The sequence below is a fragment of the Catharus ustulatus genome, chromosome 3 (assembly GCF_009819885.2).
Source record: "Catharus ustulatus isolate bCatUst1 chromosome 3, bCatUst1.pri.v2, whole genome shotgun sequence".
Taxonomy (NCBI): Eukaryota; Metazoa; Chordata; class Aves; order Passeriformes; family Turdidae; genus Catharus; species Catharus ustulatus.
In genome coordinates, this window is record NC_046223.1 from 116,916,774 (window position 1) to 116,942,964 (window position 26,191).

At 49.0% G+C, this 26,191-nt stretch overlaps 1 protein-coding gene across 2 annotated transcripts; it reads right to left on the minus strand.

Annotated features, from left to right (window-relative positions):
- Window positions 1-1,792: 1,792 nt before the first annotated feature.
- Window positions 1,793-24,454, minus strand: GATA4 (GATA binding protein 4). 2 transcript variants are annotated; one of them, XM_033055885.1, is made up of 6 exons: window positions 23,929-24,454; window positions 6,022-6,188; window positions 3,491-3,616; window positions 2,938-3,025; window positions 2,547-2,692; window positions 1,793-1,975 (listed from the first exon to the last, which is right to left on the minus strand). In XM_033055885.1, exons 1-6 carry the CDS (start codon window positions 24,452-24,454, stop codon window positions 1,793-1,795), a joined length of 1,236 nt encoding a protein of 411 aa, XP_032911776.1. The 2 variants fall into 2 exon arrangements, with proteins under 2 accessions (XP_032911776.1, XP_032911775.1); XM_033055884.1 differs by having other exon boundaries at window positions 6,022-6,191.
- Between the last annotated feature and the right edge of the window lie 1,737 nt (window positions 24,455-26,191).

Here is a 26,191-nt window from a genome sequence, read left to right on the forward strand (position 1 = left end):
CTTCTCCTTAGAGAAGCTTTTACATCAATGGGAGGAAAAGGGTGAGTTCAAACAACAGAATGCCATTCTTTTGCTTCAAACCTGTCCATGGCTCTCCTCTTCAGCAAGCCATCTTCCTTATTTCTGTGGAAGAACACTCCTTGTGGGAGTGTTAAACAGTGGGAGACACATCTGGGAGTGCTGCACAATCCCCCTTGGAGATTTTTCACTTCTGTACTCGAGTCCTGAATGCAGGGAGGAAAAGAGAGGAGCTGGGAAGGCAAGAAGGGTAACAGAGCTTGGGAGCAGACAGAAATAAGAGTGAAGGATCTTGCAGGATGAGGTCTCCCAGGAACTCTCTGTGTGGACAGGCAGAGCTGTCCTTCCTTGGAAATGTTGATGCAAACATCATGGGAAGCATCTGCTGAAGCACTTGGACTGCCCAGGGGAGCTGTGGCATCTGCTGTGCTGGAGTTTGAGTTTGTTAAACCAGAGGCAGAGCTGGATTAGGCAGGACTGATCCCTTTGGGAGAAGGGAATGAGTCAATGGGCTCTTAGCATCTCTTCCAACTCCATTTGCCAGGATTCCCTGGGAGCTGAGAGCCTTATGGGCAAGCAAACAGTCGAGTCTTGTTCAATGGAGTTGTGCTTCTCTTGCAGGCAAGCAAGTCTGTTCACATGCTTGGTAAAGAAAACAGCCCCTGCCACCTCCAGTGGGGGCTGGAGCCACTGCTTGTTGCAAAAAGTGAAATCCTAAAGGATTAGATGTGGGAAATGGTCATGAGCCAGCTGTTATGGGGAAAGTGGGCACTCACAGTACAGCCAAAAATAAGTGACAGTCAGATTTCATCAGTGGCATCCAAACCAACATAAAAATAGGCAAAATAATTAAATTATCTGTCTGAAAAGCAATGGCACAGCAGCATTAGAAGAGCATCCTTCACTTGCTGTGCTCTTGAATCATCTCTAAGCCTGGCTTGTTGCTATCCATCAGGGAAGAGCCCAGCCATTTCCTCCAGGATTTGATGACCAGCATGGATCTCATCTACCTTCTTCCAGAAGGCTCCTTCTTCCAAAATCTCCCTTTGACTTTGAACAGACCTACTCCAGGCTCAGCCAACAACCTTTTGGAAACACAGTCCCACAATTTTGTAGTGATAAATAGGAAAGGAGTTACTATTAAATACGGACATTCATGAACTTTCCAGGAAAGGAAAATCTAGGAAAATGAAGGCAATGCTCTACGTGTGTGAGCTGAGGAGGAGGGGAGATGTCTCTGTTTTTCTCTGCCCTACATCATATCAAATTCACTAAAGCCACTAAAGAATCTTCTAGTGAAGTCTGTTCAGCAAACTGTCCTGGAACTGGCTCCATTTGGTGGAAGATCACTGAATTTGAGAAGACAAAGGCATTTTCTTCTGTTTGGGAAAATAATTGGTGGTGACAGAAGAAGTGTCTCTGCTCCACCATTGTCTGAGTCTGAAAATGCCAGATATTGTTAACTAAAACTCAAGAACTGTGTCCATCTCTGTGTTTCTGGCTGTGGTGACAGTCAAATAGAGAGGCTCATTTAAAGTGGTGAAAAAAGGCTTCAAATCCTTGAGTTGCTCTGAGATTTGAGTCTTCTCTGTTCATTTCACAAGAGCTCCCCTACACCTCTTTAAGTTCTCTTTACCTCTTTGTTGGAACATCTCACAAGGGGAGAGAAGGCAGGAGAGCAGGGGAGGTGGAGACAACATTGACTTGATGATTATGAGGCATCTTCTTCATCTCTCAAGCAGATCAGCCTGGAGTTCATAGGGAAGGGGCCAGGTTATGCAGTGATGATGTCCCCGTGGTTCTCAGCCAGCACCAGGCTGTTCCAGGAGTCCTGTTTGGAGCTGGTTTGGGGAGACTGGCTCATGGCTGACTGGTAAGCCTGGGGGGAAAGCTTCAGAGCTGAGATGGCAGGGTGGATGGATGATCCATGTCCCGACATGGCAGAGACTGAGAATGCCTATGGGGAAAGGAGAATGCTGTGAAAAAAGCTGCAAAGCTTAGAGGACCACGTGAATCCCCTTAGTGTGTGAATCCCTTTAGTCTTGTGCTGTTTTAAAAAAGTGTCTGGATTTGCTGCAGGGCTGGAGATTGCAGCCTATGTGGGATACTTTGGCCAGGCTCTTTCCTCCTCTTTCCCTTTCCTTCTAACTCTAGAAACACAGAATGATTTGGGTTTGAAGAGACCTTAAAGATCAGCTCATTCTCATCCCTGCCATGGGCAGGGACACCTTCCACTATCCCAGGGTGCTCCAAGCCCCATCCAACCTCACCTTGGACACTTCCAGGGATCCAGGGGCAGCCACAGCTTCTCTGGGCACCCTGATATCCAATCTAAACCTGCTCTCTTTCAGTTTGAAACCATTTTGAAGCCTTGCAAATAGTCTCTCTCCATCTTTTCCTACAGCCTTCCTTCAGGTGCTTGTCTTTAAATACCTAAGCAAAGTTTTGAAGATGTTCTCCCCATGTCTACCATCCTATTTCCCTTTTTTTTTTTTTTTTTCCCCACTGCCAGCACCTCCCCTCCATACCTGAGAAACAGGGCTGGGGTGCCCATAGTGAGATGAGAGCCCGGGTTCTGTTTTGATGGGGCGCATTTCCTCGGTGGTCGTGGTGCTGCTGCTGCTGCTGCTGGTGGAGCTGGTGGTGGGAGTGAGACTCTCGCTGCTGGATGGGCCTGGGAGAAAACCAGAGGGTGAAACAGGCTCTTCCCAAAAACCTTTCAGCACAGAACTGGGCCCACCCACCCAGAAGTTAGTGCGGTAAAAATTTTAAATTCTAAAATTTTAAATTTTAAAATAGTTGGAAGGGTATTCAGGTATTTGGACATCCCCCATTTTTTAAAAAAAAAATTGGCCTGTTTTGTCATTGGATCTCACACAAAAACACAGAATAAAACAAATTCCTTCCTTCAACGCTTACCTGCCGCTGCCTTCGTTTTGTTAAGGTTCTTAGGCTTGCGTTTCCTCGTCTGGATTCCCTCTTTTCTCATGGCTAAAGGCCTTGGGACCTGTGGATCCAAACAGAAAAGCACATTTGGTTTCTGAATGTCCTTAAGGTCATCTAAGAGAGCATGATCCCAATTCTAACTTGTGGTGGAGTAACAAGATGGAGCCCTGGTCAAAGAGAGATTCAAGGAATGCATCCAAATGGGAATAAAAGGCAGAGCACACCATGGCATTAAGTATTTTAGGGCCAGAAAGGAGCTGCAGATCATCAGTTTGTGCTTCTGACTTGGCTTTTTTACTGTGGGAAGAATCTGAGCCTGGTTTTATTAGGTTTTAAGACTTATTTGCAAAGAGGACCTAATTAATAAGCAAGAAACACCCAGCGTGCAGGAATAAACATGACACAACCTTGAGGGGAACTATACCCAAAAGGACAGCAGGAAAAACAGCTCCAGGAGAGCACAGAGCTATGTGGAGAGCCCACCCCAGCCTGGTGCCATGAACACCCTCCCAGAGAGGTGATTTACCCCGTGGAGCTTCATGTAGAGCCCGCAGGCGTTGCAGACGGGCTCTCCCTCGGCGTTCCTGCGCCACAGCGTGGTGGTGGTCGTGTGGCAGTTGGCACAGGAGAGTCCAACACGGCGGGATGCTGACTGTGGGGACACAGCAAGGAAACACCTTCAGCCCTGCAGTGCCCTCAGCACCTCCCTCTCCTCTTGCCTCTCTTATTTCTCTGGTTTTTTTCTCTTTTCGCCCCTGCCTCTTTCTGCCCTTCTTGCCTTTCCGCTGGCTGCAGGAGGTCTCAGCTCTCCTGGGCCATCTCAGATGGCACCAGAGACATGAAATAGAATTATTAAGGTTGGAAAAGACCTCTAAGGTCATCGAGGCCAACCTGTGACCGATCCTCACCTGAGTGCCCCATCCAGTCATTCCTTGGACACCTGCAGGGATGGGCACTCCAAACCTTCCTGGGCAGTTCCAATGCCTGACCACCCTTTCCATGGAGAAATTCCTCCTGATGTCCAACCTGAACCTCCCTGGTATAACTTGAGGCCATTCCCTCTCCTCCTGTCCCTGTTCCCTGGAGCAGATCCTGACCCCTCTGGCTGTCCCCTCCTGTCAGGGAGTTGTGCAGAGCCACAAGGTCCCCCCCTGAGCCTCCTTCTCTCCAGAATCCCACCTGAACAGAGCCCCAGATCTCCAGCAGCTCTAGTGGCAGCTTAGACACCCCCTGAACATGCACACACCTACACCAAGGTGTCTGGATCTCTGACCATCCTGCCTTTTCCAGCTCCCAAGCCCTTCCAGGCATCGTGGCTATCCCAAGAAAATGTTAACAAAACCATAAATTACATTATTCCTTGCTGGCTTTGTGCTATGCTGCTCATAGAGCTCAAGGGGAAGATAAAAAAAGAGATGCTTCCAGCAGCATTTTCCTCCTCTTGATAAATTAATAGGAGGCCTCACAAATTAATTAGTGCAGGGAGCAGACCCAAAGTTCCTTTTCTGGGTGAACTGGTTTAGTGAGGCTCAGAAGGCAACAGGAGAAAGGAGCAGGCTTGGAGCCATATAAAATACAAGTTTTGAGCTGGGAAGCAGAGTGGGGGGTGGAGGAAGGAAAAGCCACATCCTCCACACCTGCCTGACCCATCATCCGTCAAAGCTCAGCCCAAGAAGACAGAAATGAGAGAGGGAAGGTCCTGGGTGCCAGGGTGAGATCCTGCCGGGATCCTGTCTGCACAAGAGGGCGCTCGGAGCCCGTGGCTGCCCGTGTCACTCCTGTGACACTTCTGTGTCACTCCTGTCACTCGCAGGGGACGGCTGGGTTTGGGCACGGACAGGGCTGAGCAATGCCAAGGGGATGGAGCCTTGTGGAAAACCAGGAGTGTGGAAACCTGGCCTTCGGGTGGCTGCTTTTAGCTTGGGTTCATGGTCACAGAATGGTGTGGAGTCACAGAATGTTGTAGGATCATGGGGTTTTAAGGGGCTAGAAGGGATCTTAAAGCTCCTCTAGTCCCCACTCCCCTGCCTTCACTAGACCAGGTTGCTCTAAGCCTTATTGAGCCTGGCTTTGAACACTCTCAGGGTTGGAGCATCCACAGCCTCCCTCCAGAGTCTTACCACCCTCACAGTAAAAAATCCTTCCCAATATCTAACCTAAATTTCCCCTCTTTAAAGCTGTACCAATCACTCTTTTCCTGTCACTCCAGTCCCTGTAGGACCCTGCAGATACTGCAGGGGCTGTGAGGTCTCCACAGGACCTTCCCTTCTCCAGGCTGAACAATCCCAACTTCCTCAGCCTGTTGTGATGGGAGCAGCAGATTATCAACACTGAGCTCACAGAATTATGGAATGGTTTGGGTTTGTAGGGACCTTAAAGATCATTTCATTCCAGCCCCTGCCATGGCAGGGACAGCTTCCACTATCCCAGGTTGCTCCAAGCCCCATCCAGCCTGGCCTTGGACACTTCCAGGGATCCAGGGGCAGCCACAGCTTCTCTGGGCAGCCTGTGCAAAAGTCTCAGCACCCTCACAGGGAAGAATTTCTTCCTAATATCCCATCTAAACCTGCAGTCAGTGGGAAACCATTCCCCCTTGTCCTGTCATCCTTGTAAAGAGTCTCTCTCCATCTTTCCCATAGGCTTCCTTCAGGAAAGCTGCAATTAGATCAACCCAAAGCCTTCTCTTTTCCAGGCTGAACATTCCTGTTCCTGTCTCCCAGGTTCCTTGTGCATACCCTACCCTGACTCACAGCCTTTGGGATGCCCTGACCTGCCCTACAATGGGGGCATCACCATGAAGGGAGGGGCTCACCCAGCAGTGACCAGGGACCCCTGTGGATAAGAGAAGATGAGCTGGCACTGTGCTGGAACTGCAAAGAGCTGCCAAAATTCCTTTTGCAAATTGGCTTTTGCTGACCTGACACCACAAATCCCAAAATCATGAGAACACCAGGCTTGTTTTGAAAGCTGGAACCTCAGCCGGGCAGATGGAGTTGAAACACCCCTGGCTGAGATTTCTTTGCCTCCTCCTCACCCCACTGTGTGAGTTTGACTTACCAGCCTCCTCTGGGGTTTGAAGAGGGGCCGGTTGATGCCGTTCATCTTGTGGTAGAGCCCGCAGGCGTTGCAGAGGTAGTGCCCCGTGCCGTCCCTCCTCCACAGCGGCGTGGACATGGCCCCACAGTTGACGCATTCTCGCCCCTCGGAATAATCATCAAAAAATTCTGCTGCCAGGATGGGAGAGAAGGGGAAAAAAAGACTCAGTTAATTAGGTGGTTGCACCTTGAATTGCTGCTCTGCTTCTCAGTTTAGTCCAGAAGGGATATTTCAAGAAATGATAAATATTCAGATTTTATAGGTTGCAAGAAGCTCCTCCAGGGGTTATTGGGAAGAGGGACTCCATGGCTGCAGGGATGTGCTGGGACATGGATTCCAGGAGACAGAAATATAAATTAAACCTTTCCCTTCTGCTCTGACATTATCCAATTTTCCAGGTTGGCCATAGCCAGGGCAAGCAGATCAGGGCAGGAGAACAACCCTGGTTACAATCAAGGCAGATTCCTGAGACCAGAGATGAACACAAACCCCACAGAGCACAGAGGTCAGGCAGCTGATCAGGTTAGATCAGATTTTAGGAAGGAATTGTTCCCTGGGAGGGGGGTGAAGCCCAGAGAAGCTGTAGCTGCCCCTGGATCCCTGGAAGTGTTGAAGGCCAGGCTGGATGGGGTTTGGAGCACCCTGGGATAATGGAAAGTTTCCCTGCCCATGGCAGGGGTGGAATGAGATGAACTCTAATGTCCCTTCCAACCCAAACCATTCTGTCATTCTCTGAACTGCCCTGGGCTGGGCCAGTCCAGTCCCTCTGGCTGTGGCAAGGACCAGGAGGTTCAAAGATCAGCACAGCACTGCATCATCCTTTGGAAAAACACTCCCTGTTCCATACAAACCCTTCCAGAAACCAAGAACTTTTTGCTTGTCCACCTGCTTTTTACACAAAAATCTCAGCTTCCTGCTGGAAGACAATTGCTCCCCGAGGAGCAAACCAACAAAATTTGGCTTCTTGCTGCGTTGTGCCTCAATCCCATGTGGGTTCTCTGTTGTCTAGCAAGGGTTATGTTCAGACATAACCTTATTTTCTCTTTTCCCCAGACTATTTTTGGAAAATCTGCAGGAAACTGCACAACCATGAAGCGGCCAAAGGACAAAAAAAAAATTAACGAAGTGGCGCCAGTTAACAGAGACAAATATTCACGTGAGCCTAATTCTCCCTAGAAGATCTGGCTAAAAATGGCAGGAGATTACACTTGTGTCCATGAGGAAATGGTAGAGAGCAGTAATTTATTGTACTCAAGCAGCTCTGGAGCCAGAAAAGCAGGAATCCAGCATCTCCCCAGCATTTTAGGAAAATCTCATTACCCTGGAGCAATTCTGGTGGTTTCAAAAAGAAGGGAATCCCTCCAGGCGATTTTTGGATGGATTCAGTGATACCATAACCCTCACTTTCCCCCTTAAAATGACAAATTGAGTCACAGCCAAAATCTAGATCAAATAAACTTCCTTTGAAAAGAGAAGGGATTGGAACAGCTGGTCAGGAAAGAACTCGTTTCCTTGAAAAATCTCAAGAAAGGAAAACATTTCACTTTTATTTTTTTTTTCCTTCTTAGAAGTTGTTGAGGTTTTTGATTATAATTTTCCAAAGAAAAAGCCAAAGTATTTTTGCAGTAATTTTTTTCCTATTAAAAATCTCTTGTTCTTCAAAAATAATTCAGTGCAGAGTTATGGACAAAATCCAGGGAGAATTCAGCAGAGCAGAGGTAATCAAAAGTTAGCAGTTAAAACTTGAATTATTTGAGTTGTGCTTGTGACTAATTACAAAATTCAGTCTTGGAGATTTTTCCACCAGGAAACCAAAATATGAAAGTTTTTAATGAAAGACAAAGGAGAAAATTCCTAACAGTTCCTCTCAAATATCAAGAATTGGACTAGTTTTTCAATAAGAAGGTCCCTAAAAAAAAAGTCAAGTATGGATATATTTCTGGTTTTAGAAGAATGTCAATCTCCTATCTTCTGGCAATAAATAATTTGTTGCCAAATGCTGAGTGTTATTTCCCAAGAGTGGGACACTCAGCTCCAGTGCCACGTTATTTTCAGTGTTGGTTCCTCATCAATATCCAAAAAAAACAGTGTAGACCTGCTCTCCTTTTCCGTCTGCATTTGTCTGATATTCTTCCCTGTTTCTTTGGTGCCTTTGGGTTGGGTTTTGGGGTTTTTTTTTTTATTTCCCAGCTTCCATGAGATTTGGACTGGAACATCTCTCTCAAGGGGCTTCCATAGAATCACAGAATGGTTTGGGTAGGAGAAGATCTCAAAACCCATCTCATTCCAACCCCTGCCATGGACAGGGACACCTTAAACTACCCCAGGTCACTCCAAGCTCCATCCAAACTTTCACTGCTTAAAATTTCCAAAAATCCACCCCTGTTTCCGTGGCAAGAACATTTGTGAGACTTTCCCCTCTGAGCTGCAGGCAAAGGTGATCCCTGTGAAGGTTCATAACCAGGAATCACTGGTGTTTGAGATGGGAAGGGACAGACTTTGTTCCTGGGTGCCTTTCCCATATCACATCCCGTATCAGATGGGTGTGTCCCCTCTGGGCACCACCCAGTGCTGAGTCAGATGGCATCTGCAGAGTGCAACCTCATTAAAAGCATTCCTGCAGCCCTGGCAGAGCAGGGAGAGCTCCTTGACCTCGGCAGACACCACCTGGAGGAGAGATATCCTCACCTGCTCCAAGGAATGCCTTGGGATGGCACAGGAGTTGTCTTGGACACTCTGGATGTTGGTTTAGAGATGATGATATGGGCTTGGTGGGTGTCATGTATTGAACAAAGGGTGTTTGGGCCCTAAGGAAGTGGGAAACAAGGGGCTGGATCTCTCTCTAGAATAAATTATATTTTTATAATTATTTTTTGTGTATATATACATTTTATATATATATATATATATAATTTCACAGCATCACTGAAGTCCAGGATGAATTTGGCAAGAGGAGCTTTGTGAGCTGTCCTTCAAGCCACACATCCCCCCTGCTCTGAAAAAAAAAACTGAATATCTACAAAATAATGAGAAAATATCACGTGCAGTTTGATGTGGGTGGGTGTCCAGGACCCAGAAAACCAAAATATTCCCAGGACTCAGAGCCCACAGGAGCTGGGATCTAAATTGGGCACAGAGGTCACTGGGCTTCAAATTCACTAATTATTTAATTTGTCACTGTTATTAATAACGGGGGATTAAGGAGACTCCCCAGGAAAAAAAAGCAGCAAAGTGCTTGCTTGGCTTCTGGCTCGGGGCTGCAGCTCTAAATCGTGGCATTATGAGATCCCCTGACACTTATTCCTTGCACTTTGCAGCCGGGAAAGGAAACGTTTATTCAGGCAGCGAACGGCCCGAGCGGCTCCCTGAACAATGAGGGGGGAAGGAAAGGCTCCCCCAGTCGCACTCAGGGCAATGATTTCCGTTCTGTGGCACAGGAGCCGCTGCCTGATAATGGAGATTTATGGGTCCATCCGGTGACCTCTGTAATGGCCTCGCTGCTGGAGAGATTTACTCCCTCTCCCGAAGGCAGGTACAGCTCTGGATTTGCTGAGAAGGACGCTGGGCCACGGCTGGGGGAGCCTCGTGTGTGCTGAGTGGCCTCATCTTCCTCCCTGCAGCTTCCCCACGTGGCTTTGCCAAGCCCTTATCTTGTAGCTTGGGATCATTCAGTCCTTTTTATGGGCTGGTGTTGGCTAATCCTGATGGCCTTCTGCTTAATTCTTCATAAAACCCTGTCTTTAGTCAATGAAGGAGCAGATCGTGAAATCTCACTGAATGACCAGTGGAGAGGATGGATTGTGTCCCAACCCTATCCTGGTCATGGATTTGCTGTGTAAAATGAGATTTTTTTCCCCTCACATCTACTGTTTATGAGCACTGCAAGGTCCCCAGGGCAGGAAATGTCACTTGTGTGTTGCACAACAGCCTCCTAATCTTGGGTGAGGCCTTGAGTATGCTCGTGTCAGAAATAGCTTCCACAATGGGACATCCAGTCCCCAGGGAGCCAGGAGTGACTCCTGAGAGGGGCACAGGGGTCTGGTAGGGAAAAAAAAAGAATTCTTGGGTGTGGCCCTTCGTGACACTTGGCCGTTGGGAGGGGTTCTTCACCTCCACTGAGATCGACCTGTCCAGACAATGCTGGGGTCATCAGAAAAGCAGATTGGAGCTTGTCCTGCCAGCCCACACCTCCAGCACCTCTGGCTCACCAAAATCCCAGGAATTTTGCCTTCCCAAACAGGAGAATCAGCCTGGAGAGAGGCTTGAAGTGACTTCTTCCATCATCTCTGCAAACCCCAACTCTGCCAGCCTGGGACTACAACCCTTCCTAAATCCAAACCCTTGCGCTTTTCTTTAGCAAACCCATCCCTGGAATGTCCAAGGCCAGGTTGGATGGGGTTTTGGAGCAGCCTGGGATAGTGCAAGGTGTCCCTGCCCATGGCAGAGGGTGAAACTGGGTGTTCTTTTAGGTCCCTTCCAACCCAAACCTTTCTGTGATTCTGTGATTCAATCTGTTTGCACAGGACAGATCACCCTGAATGTATAAACCTGATGGATCAGGACCTTAAGGAATGATAACAGAAAAAGGAAGGATTTTGATTCCTCCAGTTCAGAGCCAACATCCAATTTATGAATTTCTCTTCTTGTGGAAGGGGACAAAGAGCCCTCCCTACCCTGGTTTGGGTCAGACCCTCCTGAATGAGGAACAATCAGGTTGTCTCCTACTTCCCTCCAGCCCCCTCCTGCCTTCACCCTCTCTGGATGGAAAGAGACTTCCATTAATATAGCACTGGAGTTTTGTTTACAGCTGGAGAGATATTTGATATCAACAGTCCCCCCTGCAGAAGTGTCTTCTCAACCCAACGAAGCAGCTCAGCAAAGGAGGAACTGTCCTTCAAACACAGCCAGGCCACTTAGAGGCTCTAAACACAGCCTGAGAGCGGTTTTCCCAGCAGAGAAGCGGTTTCCTAAAACGATTTGTTATGATAAGAGGTGAGAGCCACGATCCTGTGTATACACAAACCCCAAATGGACTCTCAGGGGCACTCGCAGCTGAGGCCAAGGACATGGACACCCTGGAATCCCACCCTGGAATTCCTTCTGCTTCAAGGGACAGCCACAACAGCATGGCAGGGCAAACAGGATTTACCATTCCCAACCACTTTGTCCCAAATCCCAAAACTTTTCCCATTAAAAAGTGGCAGTTTGGAAACCCTTCCTACTCTCCCAAGCTTTTTGGGGTCCTTCAAACCAGCATTTTGCTGCAGCTAGAGGAGCTGAAAGCCACATCTTCTATTTCTTTGGACTGGGTTGAGGTGTTTCTATGAATTGCATGACTTCAAAAGCTGAAATTTTAAGAGGAAAAGGTTTCTGGTCAGATCACAGCCCAGTTTGGTCCAGGATTGTGGCAGAGAAGGAAAAAAAAGAGGAGAGACAAAAAAGGAATGGGCAGAGAGTGACTGCAGATTTTAAAAGCCCAAATTTATGCATGGAGGAGCTCTGTAACCAAAGGAAAGCTGTCAGTGAACCTTTCCTTTGTCCATGGGGACATCACAGGCTGGTCAGAAAGTGAGGATGGAATTAATGGAGCCAAGAATAATTCTGCAAAAACAGATTTTGCTCGTTGGCTTTTCACCCTCTGCTCCCTCTTCTCTTCCTATTTCCTCTTGGTCAGAATTTGGGGAAAATTCACCCAGGGTTTTAGAGACTGATGGGATCTAAACACAGGGAGAGCAGTGTGAGCAGTGCCCATCACTGGGCTGGGTGCTGTGGGAATGTGGCTCCCTGCTCTCCTCTGCTCTGGATTAAGGCATCACCCGTGTGATTGAGGATCTGCAGGATGTGAGGAACCAGGAAAATTCCCCACACTTAGCCAGAAACACAGTTTCAAGCAAAAAAAGCATCATTGTGCAGCCTCACAGAAATGGCTTGATGCCATCCCAGAAAGTTTTAGGGTTTATCTGACACATCTATGGTGGAGAAAACGGCTGTGTACCCAGTTAGCCGCCTGGGCCGAACAATTTTCCCTCTGAAAACATAAAGAGCCTACTTATTGCTGAGAAAACATTCACCCTACAGTCTGGCTTTCCAGAAGAAATCTGCTTTTCCCCCGGCTTCGCGGAACACCGCGGCGAGACGTTTCCCGTGCAACCCTTCCCAGGCCAAATGTTTCACGTCAAGGCAAAGAGAACATTGTGTCCCTCCCCTGCAGCACTCCCTGCTCTGCCTGCAGCAAGCCAAGGTCTGTGGCACACACCAGTGCCAGCAGCCAGGAATACTCCTTTCCTCCGTGGATGTGTTTTCCACGCTTTGAAGGACGGTGGAGGTGGGAGCAGCCAAAGGACCAGCTGAGATCGTGTGCAGGAGGGCCACGATGGGAAGGTTGGGCAAATTCTGAGCCTGGCTTGGAGTTTAGGCTTGGCTCTGCAATAGGATGCCCTTGAACAAGGCTTTTCATCTGTGGTGACACTGTCCCCATGGCAAGGAGTGACAACTTTCAGAAGCCACAGCTGGAGACAAGAAATGGATGGGAGAAGGGTGGGTGGAAACAAGCTGGTTTCCTCTAAATCAGATCCCAACAGTGTTTTGGGAAGGGGCAGGAGCTGGGAGAATGGCCAACCTGGCTGCTTGGAGAAGCACTGACAGAGCCCAAACCATCCAGCCATGGCTGTCCCAGAGCTGAGTGCAGTCCACACACACACAGAGGAGCCATGTCCCACATCCCAAAGGTGCACAGCCTGCTCTGAAGGAGACAGCAGTGCAGACATCCCTTGGTGGGAGCCTCTTGGCCGCCTCTTTGACGACCTGGTGTCCAAAAGCAGCTTCTGCTGACTGTCAAGTTGTGCCTGAGTGAACTCCCACCCACCAAGGTGGCCTCCCCTTCCTTACTCCTCCTTGCAGTTCTTACACTTATAAATATCCCAGGCTCCTCTGATAAACAGGAGATTCCTCCGCTTATCCACTGTCCAAATATTTTTTAACAAATCTCAGATTAGCGTGGAGAGCCCAGGGAATGGGCAAGATGGGGTCAGCCACAGCCTGGGGTCTGCTTGGCAGGAGGCACCTGGAAAATGGTCTTTCTGTCTTTTGACAAAGAAAAAAAGAGCCACAGCCTTGCCCTCCTTGAAATCTGGCCCATCTCCAAGTGGATGTGCCCATAAGAGACCCTTCTTTGATGGTCTCAGGGAAGGGACAGTGGGGAAAAAAATGAAGAGGATCAGAAAAGCTTGGGATTTACAGTGCCAAGATCCCTCCTGGGCTGCTGTTTCTGAGTTGGGAACAGGCAGTGGGTCGTGTGCAGCTGTTCCTGGTGTCCCCACAGGGGACCACAAGCAGGTGTGCTGTGGAGTCCTGCCAAGCTGCTGCTCCCTTCCTGAGCCATGGGAATTGGCCTTATGGCTGTGGGGTAACTGCTGAGCCTGGGTACGTGGTGCAGCCTGACCCTAAGCCCAGCCAGCAGAGTCTGGCCATGTTCAAATGCTCTGAGACCCCAGACATCCAAACTTCTTCCCAGGATCTGCACCAGGAGGTGCTGGGCTCAGCCTGAGATGTGCTTGGACCATGCCAGGGGCTGGCAATTATCACAGAATCACACAATATCCTGAGCTAGAAGGGATCCACAGGGATCAATGAGCCCAGCTCCTGCCTCTGCACAACCCCAAGATGATTCTTCAGCAGTGAATGAAGATTATGGTTTGTTGGGTTTTCACTAGGAGATGGGGAATGTCCAACCTTGGGCATTCCAAAGGCTCATCCACATGCCCTCAGTCACTGCTGAGGTGGTTGTCCTGCTAGGGATCTTAAAACATGCATTTCTACAATCCTACAACTCCAGTTTGGGGTGGGTTTTTTCCACAGATCAGGAAGACAAACATTTTTCTAAAGCAAACAGGCAAAATCTTTCTTGTAGGAATACAATATTGTTATTATTATATTTGTGTGCATGTGGTATACATATATATACATTTATATTTGTATATATACACACAGCATGTACTAGAACCACAGAATAGTTTGGGTTGGAAAGCATCTTAAACATAATTTAGTTCCAGACCCTGTTCCATAGGCAGGGATGACCTTGAGAATGCCACTGTAGCAAGTTAGGAATCATCTCCCATCAATTCTTTCTGGTTTTGCTATTAAAATTATTATTGTGTGACTGTGTAGAACTTAGAGCACACAGAACACACAGAATGGTCTGTGCTGGTCTGTGCATATATATATATATATATATATATATATACACAAATGCACACACATGCATATTTTAAAAAACTCATTTTATATGTGTAAAAAACATATGATATATTAAAATCCCTCACTTTATAAATATAAAACATGTCTATACCACGAGTAGGAATATATGGAATATGTGGAATATGTGGAATATATGGAATATATGGAATATATGGAATATGTCCAATCCCTCCCTGAGCACGACACCACTGACCAATACTGACACATCCAAACCCCTGTCCCAGTTTTGTTCTAATTTCCCTGATTTAGACACAGGCTCTGCCTCCAATAAAGCTGATAAATCCCGCTCAGAGGAGCTGCACCAGCACAAGCCAGGCCAGATCCAACCTCCCAGCAGGACTCCAGCCAGGGACAAACAAAAAGGTGTTTACTACGGCTCATCACGTTAGAGGGGACAGTGAGTTTGTCTAACCCCTGGCCCTTCTCTTTTCCTCTTTTATTAGTTATTCTGGACGTTAAGTCAACTCAGCCCCCGAGCAGGGCGGGAGGAGGGGATGATAAAGCATCTGCAAAGGTCACTTCGCAGCCCAGGCCAATAAAACGGCAGGTACCGAACTTATCAGGGCCACATATAACTTGCAGTTTTTCTAACTCAATTGATTGGACTTTTTATCTAAAATAACAGGCATTATAAGATAGGGGAAAGTCGAGATAAGGAGGAAAATTGAGTAGGCCTGGAATCAAGATCAGCCTGGGGACAGGTTCAAACTCCCACACCTGCCCCAGAGGAATCAATGAAAGTTTCTTGGCGCCGTCCGCTCGTTTTGAAACGCTGCTGAAGTTGGGTGAACTTTGAGACCGCGGCGTTTATTCTGTGATTATAATTAACCTGCTCACCCGTTGTTATTGATTTGTGAGGAGGGAGGTGGCAGAGCCTGGCTGGGATGTGGGTTTGGGAAGAGAAGTGCTGAGAAGAGACCCTTCCCTGGCTCGAGGCAAAAGGGGGATTTCACCCTCCTGCTTGTGGTCCTACTTATTTTGGGAAGTGAAAAGACCCTCAATCCCAGATCTTCCTGTCCAGAGGGGCAGGATGAATTCCAGCATCACTCTGTTTCCCAGGGAAGGAATGAAACATGGGAAAAGTCATGCCCAGGATGCAGAGCATCATCCCAGAGCCATCCCCCCCTCCCCAAAGCAGCTGCCCCTCTCATGCTCCACACCAGCCAGGCGTGTCCCAACCCAGAGTCCTTCCCAGCAGCCAGTCCCCCGGGCAGGCAGCCCCTGGGGCCAGCACTCCCTTCCCAAAATAATCTCAGACATCTGGGACCACACGTCACTCGGAGGAGTCCTGATGTCTGGGGCTCAGGGCCTCACTGATTTTTTTTTTTTTTTTTTTTTTACAGCTCCGGTTGAATAATGGTGGCTCCCTGGCTTGCAAATCCAAGAGTCTGGCTTGGAAACTCAGAGGAGTTTAAATAATAAATATTAGATTTTTCTCCTTTTTTTTTTTGCCTTCAGCATGAAGGAGTCAGGGTTTTCCAGCCTCTCCCTTGTCCAGGAAAACTGTTCTTTCCATTTGTGAGAGAGCAGAGCCTGACATGAGATAACAGCACTCCCGAAGCTGGAGCTTGAAGGAAAATTGAGGTGCACCAAAGCACGAGGGCTGGGGTGGGCAGCTGGGAATCCAGCAAGAGGGAGATGTCTCCTGAACTGTCTGGAGGTGTTTGCAGAGCCAAAGGAGGCCCTTGAGGTCAGAGGGCAGCCTGGAATTTGCTTAAATATTATGGACACAGGGAGCTGCATGTGGAAAAACCAGGGAAGAATTGGTAAAATCTTGCTTGGTGTGGTCTCCTTCTCCCTCCCTGTTTCATCTCTGCCCTCAAAATTGGGTTTTAAACCTTGTAGGGGATTCTGGTGGTGATGGGAACCCAGCCCCATCCCAGCTCCCTGTAAATCCCCCGTGCTGGGAGCGGAAAAGGGCTGAGCTCTGGGAAGGAGAGCAGGAGCAGGGAGTGGTGCCCCCACCACGGGACCTCTCCTGAAATGCTCCCCCAGCAGACACCAACTTAATTCCCAGGGATTAGGAGGGAGCATTTCCAGGCAGTGATGTTGTTATCCCGGATTCAGAAGCAATCCAGTACCAGTCCCTGGTGGAGACAGATCAGCCCTGTGGATCCCTCATCCGGCTGCCCTCACCCCACCTCTGCTGCAAAAATCAGGAATTTTTTAACTTTCCAGGAGTTATTTCTTTTCCTCTTTCACAAACAAAATTCATTTTTGGGTCTCTCCCAAGGCTGGTGTGAGCATTTCTACTAAAGATCTCACAAGCTTTAGGCGTAACTAAAAGTAATTAAAAAAACATCATTAATTCCTTCATATAAATGAAGTGGCTACTTCTCAGGGGAAAAAAAGGAAGATCCCACTGGATTTTGGGGTTTCACCTCCCTGAGAACACATGTAAGTTCCCATGTAATTTGCAGTGGGCTGAGTTTCTCCCCTATGGAATCTATTTGCATGGGCCTGATCCTGCACCAGCTCCTAGTGAACATAGGTATTTTTGAGGTTGTTTTTTTCTTTGTCTCAGTCCATATAGAATCTGTTTTTTAGGGGATGGCTGATCCTAAAAACCTGAGCAGGTTCAGCCTGAGAAAGACACAGAAAGCAAAAAGACTTTGGAAATACCCAATTTGTTCCCCCTGAGCAAAGACTTCATTCTACAGTTAGGTAGAATCCACCTCATTAAGCAAAAATCCCCTCTGTGTGAGCAAATAATTGAGAAAAAAAATAATCACTGGGCACTGCTTGGAAAAGAAAAAATTATTTTCTCTTCCAGTTGACACTGCCCCAAATTTGGCTTAGAAATCCTGGTCTTGCCAAAACCCTGAAGCTGAAACATTTCAGCGCTGATGGCAGGGTCAGATCTGAATCCAACTTGGAAAAATCTCTGCCTGGCTCTTCTTTTGGAGCAAACCCAGCACCCGCCAGTTCTTTTTTTGGGGGATGAGAAAACCCAGCCCGAGCTTATCGTATTGAAAACGAAATCGCCGCCGAGCGCCGCGAGCGTTTAGAAAGGTGCGAGAGCGCGGGGAATGCTGCGAGCTCAACCCACCCTGCTGCAAGGAGCTTCTGGAAAATTAAAAAAAATTGGGAAAAAAGGAAAAAAAAAAGAAAGAATGGAAACAAACCCAACATTTTTTTGAGTAGGTTTGAAAGCACGGGTGTTTTTTTAACGCCGCTCGTGCTGGGATTATTTTTGAGGGCTGGCACGCAAGCGTGAGGAAGGACCTCAGTGCTCAGGCCTGGCGGATAATTGGGTTTAATTTGTCATTACAGATGTATTTACAGCTCAGGCCCGGTCACCGTGACCGATGATGTGGGGAAAACTTGGAAAGGCAGGAGAGGTTTTTCATATTTTGCCACAATGTGGGATGTGATCGTAGACAGCTGCAAGAGTTGTGTCTGGTGAAGGAGAAAGGCCAGTTTTTCTTAAAATTTAAAAAAAAACCAACAACACCTCAATCCGACCTTATAATGAAATTTGCTTCTGTAATTTGGGTTAATTTGTGAGGTCAGAGCAAATTCTCACCTATTTCCCTGGTTATTTAAGCAGCAGTTTCACACTTGCACACCAAAGGCGAATTTACACCTTCCTGCCAGACGGCAGCGCGGATTCCGACCCGCCGGCAAGGTGAATATTTGGCATTTCCAGATATTCCCATCTCCCTTTTTGCAATCCTGCAGGCATAATTACACACATTCCCCACTCCAGAGCCTCTCAGAACTGTAACAACCCAGCCTGGCCAACTGGATTGCGATTTTTTGGGATCCACACCCCTGAAACACGCGGCTGGTGCAGCAAAAATCTGCATTTCTGCCTTTCCCGCCAAGCATTAGCAAAACTTTCTTTCCTAAGCCTATGGACTGAGCTTTTGAGGTATATTCCCACCTGGTTTTGCAGCCAGTAAAGGGGAAACAAGCTCTTTGTTAAGTTTTTTATACTTGGGTTGCAAAAGCCTTGAAGGACCCAAGATTTCAAGTTCCTCTGCCCCGTGAATCCCCAGGAGCAGGGGGAGATCCCCAAAAATCCCATTTCTGCACCTCCTTTTCAATAAGGAAATGGCAGAGAGGCAAGGACACACCAGGCTGGTGTGCAGATTTGGAAATAAAACCTCTCAAAGTTGATATATTTGCATTCCTTTTTTTTTTGCCCCCCGTAGGTTTTCAAAGCTCTGCAGGGCACAAGGAGCAAAAATTTCAGCCCAGAGCCCTGCGCTGATGAGTAACAAAACTTCTGAAGGTTTTGGGACAACACAATCCATTTTCTAAAATTGGATTTTCTTTAAAATTGCACCTTTATTTTCATAGCCCCTGCAAATAGCCTCCCCCCGAAAGAACAGGCTGCCAACCTTCAGGCACATAAAATTCCACTTTTTCACCCAGTCTGGAATTTTATTTGCTGTTTGGTGCTTTGTTGATTTTTTTTTCCTTACATCCTTCAATTTTCAGAGTGAGATGGTTTGCCTATTCAAAATACCCCTCTGCATTTAGGAGAACCAGTTTTGGGATGCCCCTTTCTGCCGGCCAAGCCAAGGTTTTCCCAGCACCAGAAGAGCACAGAGGTGTCAGGATTGGGCCTGGTTTCCTTTGGAATACTCTGCCTGATAAACCCTCATCTGTTTCCAAGAATTTCACCTCTTTCCCTTAAAATTTCTGGCAATAAAAATATGTGGAGAGTAAAATATAAATAAATAAATATTGCTGTTATTGTTACAGGGATAAAGAAATGCACATGGATGGATGAAAAATAGTTAATCCTGGTTTAATAGAATTTTAGATTAAGCACCACCATCCACTGCCTTAAGTTTTACTGCTCCACAAAAATTTGTGAACATTTCTATTATATTCTACCCCAATGTTCTGTGCAACATTAGTTAAGCTTGGTAATTCAGTACAATTTTAAAGTAAGGAACTGAATTATTAATAAGGGTGACAGAGTGCCCGTGATGGCGTTATTTTTATTATTATCACTGATTTATTTACAATTTAAATTCTACTGCTTGGGGGCTTGGAGGGGGGAATAAACACTTGTGTGTTCAAGCTTGATCTTGCTCAGAGATTAGAAACCCTGGTTCTGCGGGTTTCATCCCAAATCCCAGACTGACGGGTGACAATTAAATTAGGAGGGAGAGCAGAAGGTGGATTCGAGCCCGGAGGGGGGAACAAAGCCCTGGGCAAACCCCGCGGGGCTGAGGTGAGAAATGTGGCCGCTTGCGAAACGGGGGATGGAGAAAATGCAGGCACGTCCTACAGCCCCATCACGATATCCTACAGCCCCATCACGATATCCTACAGCCCCTTCCCGATATCCTACAGCCCCACTGCAGTGTCCTACAGTCCCATCACCATATCCTACAGCCCCATCGCAATATCCTACAGCCCCATTGCAATATCATACAGCCCCATCGCGATATCCTACAGCTCCACTGCAGTGTCCTACAGTCCCATCCCGATATCCTACAGCCTGTTCCCGATATCCTACAGCCTCATCGCGATATCCTACAGCCCCATTGTGATATCCTACGGCCCCTTCGTGATATCCTACAGCCTATCCTGATATCCTACAGCCTCTTCCCGATATCCTACAGCCCCACTGCAGAGTCCTACAGTCCCATTGCGATATCCTACAGCCCATTCCCGATATCCTACAGCCCCATCCCAGTGTCCTACAGCCCATTCCCGATATCCTACAGCCCCATCCCGATATCCTACAACCCCTTCCCGGTGTCCTACAGCCCCATCGCAATATCCTACAGCCCCATTCTGATATCCTACAGGCCATTCCCGATATCCTACAGCCTATCCCGATATCCTACACCTCCTTCCCGATGTCCTACACCTCTTTCCCGATATCCTACAGCCCCTTCCTGATATCCTACAGCCCATTCCCAATGTCCAACATCCCCATCCCCATATCCTACAGCCCATTCCTGATGTCCCACAGCCCCATCCCGATATCCTACAGCCCATTCCCGATGTCCAACATCCCCATCCCGATATTCTACACCCCCATCCTGATATCCTACAGCCCCTTCCCGATATCCTACACCCCCATCCCCATGTCCCACACCTCCTTCCCGATGTCCTACAGCCCCTTCCCGCTGTCCCACAGCCTTTTCTGCCATCCTACACTCACATCTCTCTGTCCTGTGGCCCCATCCCTGCATCCTAAGGTCCCATCCATCCAGGATCAGGGACAGGACGATGCTGAGCCCCCCTCACCGCCTGCCACCCCGCAGGGACCCTCCACCTTGTCCTTTGGTGCACGGGGAAGGTCAGGGACTGCTCGTAGGGCAGAGGGTTGTAACAAATGCCAATGAATCACTGGAAATGTCAGCCCCGGGATGCGACAGGGCAGATCTCTTAGCATCCCTGTGGGAAAGCTTAAGATCTGGTTCCCAATCTCTCCCCCACCAGCAGCAGAAGGGACATTTTCCAACCCAGTGTCTGCTCCAGGCTTTGATCTTCCCAGATGCTGCTGCTCTGTTCCAGCAGCGCCTGTTTGAGGAGCCCTGACTTCGATTTAGCCAAAAAAAAACCCAAAGCAAAAACCGAAAAGCACCACAGCCCCGATTCATCCCCGACCACAGCAACCTCCGCGATGCCACAGCGAAAGTAAAATCCCCGCTGCGAGCGAAATAAAAGGGAACGGGGGTGGCAACCTGGGATCTGCGCGTCCTTCCCCAGCCTGGAAAGATCCAGGAGGCAGCGAGGGGCTGCGGGATGGATGCGCTCGGACCCCTCCATCCCCGCTCCCCTCCGCCTGGGGAAGGGGCGAGAGCCAAACTGCTCTTCCAGGGCAATTTTGGGAGCGATTTCAAGAGATTTTTGGTGCTGGCGGGGAAGTCTTTTGAGAGGGGATTCTGCAGCTGGTCCTTTTCATGCCTCATTAAGTCGGGAATTCACAGTAACTCCATCGCAGGCAATGCCTGGGGCAAGTTCACTGCCTCGACCGCAGGGTCTGATCCTGCTCTCCAGGGTAATGAAATCAGTCACCAAACTTACCCTGAAAAGCCCAAATTTGGCATTTTGAACTCACACCGGGGAAAGTTTTTCAAACGGGCCCGTGTGTTTTAGCCATCCTTCCCAGTTTAACCCAAGCCAAAACTCCTCAATTTAGGGAAAAACAAGAAGATTTGTATTTCTTTTAGTGTTATTTTTTTCCGAATGCATTTTCGCTAACCTTCTTTTCCCTGTGTGTTGCTTTATTGTTACAGGGATATATTTTTATAAAACGGGGGAAAAAAAGTCATGCCCAATTGCATAGACTGTGAATTCGTATCTTTATATTCAGCTACACCTTCCTATACCTGATCTTTATTTTTAAAAAATGATAATAATTAAAATTTTAATGACCCCAGGGCTGCTCTGCATTCAGCACTACCCGAAGGGGGTGGTTATTTCTCTGGGGAAAAAAACCGAGAGCGCTGCAAATAGCACTCGATTTAAAAGGATTGCGTTCCCACCTTGAGATTCCTCGCTGTGCAGAGAATAAAATTACTTTTAGCCCTACGAAAAGGCAAAGAAGTCAACTCCACCGTGCCAGGAATTTCTCAGGTGCTGACCAGGCTCGGATGTGGGATTAAAATTAGTCTGGATGGGAGCAATCCACGACGGTGTCCCCGCCACTACATCTTCCAGCGCTTTCTTTTTCAGGGTTTTTTACCTTTAAAATCATTATAATAAAAGCCTTTCCCTGCTCAGAACCCAGAGCCAGCCTCTACGTGCTTTTCTCAACCCAAAGCATCGCTCGGCTTCAAGGAGGGACCCGGCAGCGGCCGCGTCCCGACTCAGAAGTGGGAACATTAAATTGGACCTTAAATTACTTCCCGGAGGAGCTGCCTTCCAAAAATCCGTTTAAAACTCACCAGCTCGCAGGCAGTTCGTTTTATTTTTAATTTTATTTTTAACCAAAGTACTTTTGTTTTAAAATGCGAGTGCTTTTCCATCTCCAAGGCAGAGGCGTAATTAGCCCCATGCTAATGAATCCCGCGGATTCGGCCGCGCTGCCGAGAATCCGGCACCGAGTCAGGACCTGGCCTGAACAGGAGTCCCGGCTCCTTCCTCCCTCATTAAAAACCATTTTTTGGACTGGCTCAGCTCATCCCTTCTTCCCAGTCGTGCTATTTAAAATCCCGTTTTTAGCCATGAAAATGCGGAGTTGCAGCACGAACCATCAGGCTCAAAACTCCCAAATCGCCACGCTCAGCCCTTTAAAAGCTGATGGGTGTTTCTGCAACTGCAATTCTTCATTTGCGTTATTTTGGGTTTAGGTTATTTTTATTATGAGGAGCCCTCGTGAAACCACCGCAAAAAGGTGATTTTTAATTTTTTTTTTCCCCACAAGAAGGAGATGGCACCATGGTAAAATATAAATACTCATACGTCCTTACTAATATAAAATTAATATTTGGTTGTTTAATTAATTCTGATTTTTTCCTCTACGATCTTCCCAAAAAGCACTGTCTGACTGGCTAAAATTTTATCCTTATTCTGTTCCTCGTTTTGTGAAATTTTATAGCACCTAAAGAAAAGCACAAGATGTTGGCAAGGCCAAGCCTTCACCGACACCCAACTTTCCTTCTTTTAACATCTTAAAATAATACTAAAGACAACTCAAATCCTCCTGGACACGATGAAAAAATCACCCTCCAAAATTCGGGTCAGAGAACACAATCGTAAAATAGATCTGCAGACAAATTTGAGGTGTTTTCTTTGTTAACCCCGACCCCAAAGCCGACAGAAATACCTTCATGGAGAGGAGGCGGGAAGGAAAAAAGGGTTTATAAAACCACGATGCAAAAATGTGCCTGCGTTTCTCTCCCCTTTTTATCCCTCTTCCACTCCACGAAATACAAAAGCAGTATTTTAAGCCGTTCGCACCAATTATTCATTGTAGGAACCAGAGGAATTTAATGAAATGAAAGGCTCCGAGACCGGACTCGGCACAAGAGATCAGAGTGAGATTTTTTGGGATAAGGAGACGCTGAAATACCAGAGTGTTGTTCAGATGTGCCTGAGTTCCCCAAAAAGCGCCATTATAAATGTGAATGCATTTCTTTTAATCCTTCTCCATCATCTCCCCCACCTCAGCTCTAAATTTCTCTCTGCTCTCCCTTTTTGTAGCCCAAAAATTCCTTTAAGAGACCAGAACGTAAAACAGCCCGAAGGGAAGATTTGGAATTCATGGACCCAACTTTGATTTCTTAATTCTCCCAGTTTTACACCTCAAGCCGGCTCAGGAAGGGGCTGTCGATGTGTCCTGGTCCTACATCCCAGAGTCATCCCCAAAATCAGACTCCTGGAAGTCCCTAAATCCCCTCTGAGCTATTCGAGGAGCCAGCGGGCCCTCGCTCCGGAGCTCGGCTCATCATTCCCTGCCCTAAATTTCATTTACTTCTTGAAGACTGCGGCCTTTGAGGATGCGCGAAACATTTTGCAGAATTAATAAGAATAAAGACCCCAATGTTTTCCAGCCTCCCAGACAGCGCCAACCCCAATACTCCAAATTCTCCCCTCCTGCCCTGTGGGTCTGTACCCAGAGGGGTGCGCTCCCCAAAATCTGGTGGGTAAGGGGGTGAAACCTTCCCTCCCACGTCCCAACCGTGTGCTCACCGATGTTGGCGTGGCGGGCGGCCGCGGGCGTCCCTCGGCTCTGCAGGTTGTGCAGCATGGGGCTGTCGAAGGGCGAGGAAGTCCAGCTCGTGGCCATCTCGGGGCTCATGTAGGCCGGGTAGGGGCTGGAATAGGAGCTGCCGAAGCCCCTGCCGTACTGCTCCCTCCCGTTAGCAGAAAGGTTCAAGGAGCTGCTGTAAGCCGCCGCCGCTTCCCGGGAAGAGGTGGCCGGGATGGGGGTGCTGGTGGAGAAGGAGAACCGAGGTGACACGGGAGGGTGAGACGATCCGGGGTTGTAAGCGGCGCTTTCGGCTCCGGGCTGAGTCCAGATGGAGTGGCTGGAGACGGGGCTGCCTTGCTGGGAAGAGGCGCTGCTCTGCAGGTAGGGCAGGCTGGGGAGCATGGAGGTGACCCTCGTGGTGGGCACATAGACCGGGGACGCTGCGGCCGCGCTGTGCATGAAGCCACCTGTCCCCTCGTACGCCGGAGGGCCGGGGTTGGCTGCCATGGCTAAGCTCTGGTACATCTCGTGCGGGGCCTCCCCAAAGCCCAGCCGCGATCCAGAGCGGTGGGGAGCGCGTGGAAAACCCTCGGCTCCACTTTTCCCCGGAGCGGTCTCGCGTGGGCGCAGCCTTCCAGCCAAAACCAAAACACCACCAGCGATGCGATTTTCCTCCGGCAACCCCCCACCCCACCCCCAGCACCGCCACGCTTCCCCACCGCCCTCCTTCCCCACCTTCAACAGGTCCCGCTGCCTCTTCCAGACCCCAAGCAAGAAGTCCAGGTCCCTCCGGAGGGGAAATTTAGCTCCCGCCTGGATTTAGCTGCTCCCACCGGGTTCCATCCATCACCTCCCACCCCCCCTCCCCCCCCGCCCTCCACCATGAGGCTGGGCTGTTTAAAACCCTCGGGCAGTCTCCTCCTCCCTTCCCCCCCCCAACCCTGCCCGCCCCTTCCAACACCCCCGAGGGATCAGGGGGAGATGCTGCCGGGATGCGGGATGCGGCGGCGGCCGGGCCGGGACCCCCCCGGGCGGGCAGATAAGGAGGTTAGAGAAGGGGGGGGAGGTGAAAGGAGGGGGGACACAGCCGGGAAGGTGAGAGACAGCGATGCTCTCTCCTCTGGCCCGGAGCAAAAACCTTTGTCCCGCAGGTACGATCGGTGCTTTAAGTTGTTAATGGCCTCCGGGGCCGGCGTTTGATGTGAGCGGCGGGAGGGGGCTGAGCAGGGGTGAGGTGGGGGGGACTTAAATTAGGGAAAAGAAGGGGGGAAAGAGGGAAAGGAGGAAGGATGGCTCGACCCTCCCTCCCACGCGTGTCTACACCCCCTAAAGCCCGGCCAAGCATGACCTGGGGGTTAAAGAGAGGGTGGGGGGCTTTACCCACTGCAGCCCCATCAGTGCTGCCCAAAGTGGGGAGCAGACCCCGAGCAGCGCCCACAAAACTCCCGCTCCCAGGCGTTTTTTAATCCATCTCCCCCGTTTTTTCCCGTGTGGGGGAATGGGAGAAGCTGGCAGCACAGTGGGGTGACCCATTGGGGACTGGGAATGCTGGAGGTGTGGATGGGGAGAAACGTCCCAGAGTGGTGGGACAGGGTGGGGGAAAGGGGGGCTTCACTTCGTGTTGGGTTCGTTTCGAATTTGGGGGAATTTGGGGGAATTTGGGGTGGGTTTGGGCCTTGGTATGCTATCGGGGCCTTGCAGGTGATGTGCAATGGCAAGACCCCAAATCCCACTTGTGGAAAGGGGTCAGGGTGAAATCCCATTCCCAAGGGGGTGAGATGAATTGAGGTGCTGTTTTCTCTGCAAATCGTGGAGGGAGCCTCTTGGACAGGGCTTGGAACAACCTGGCCTGGTGGAAGATGTCCCTACCCACGGCAGGGGGGTCACAACTCGGTGAATTTTAGGCCTTTTCCAACCCAAACCGTTCAGGAATTGTAGGATTCCCTGAAAACCAACCTCACACCGGGAGAAGGGCTGGATGGGGCGCGGGCGGGAATTATGGCCGGAGAGAAAACTCTTGGGACTGCTTTGGGTTTAACCAGCAGATTCCCCCGGCTGAACCCCTCCGCTGGGCTGAATTTAGCAGCAGAAGAGATAACCAGCAGATAAGGGCTGATACCCTGGGAGGACAGCGGGAGACGGGGAGGCGGCCGAGGAGAGGGAGAGAAGCCGGAGGCAGCGCTGGGAAGGGGTAAGGATGGAAGCGAGCCGGGAATAAAGGGATTTAAGGGAGGTGTGTGTCCCCCCGACCCCCGGGGGATG

What these genes read in the sequence shown, in the direction of transcription:
- GATA4 (XM_033055884.1), bottom strand. Translation starts at nt 24,454, where the DNA reads ATGTACCAGAGCTTAGCCATGGCAGCCAACCCCGGCCCTCCGGCGTAC. An exon ending in TCAAACCCCAGAGGAGGCTG is followed by an intron (nt 3,617 to 6,021) that starts GTAAGTCAAACT and finishes GTGTCCCCACAG; the next exon opens with TCAGCATCCCGCCGTGTTGG. An exon ending in TCTACATGAAGCTCCACGGG is followed by an intron (nt 3,026 to 3,490) that starts GTAAATCACCTC and finishes TTGGATCCACAG; the next exon opens with GTCCCAAGGCCTTTAGCCAT.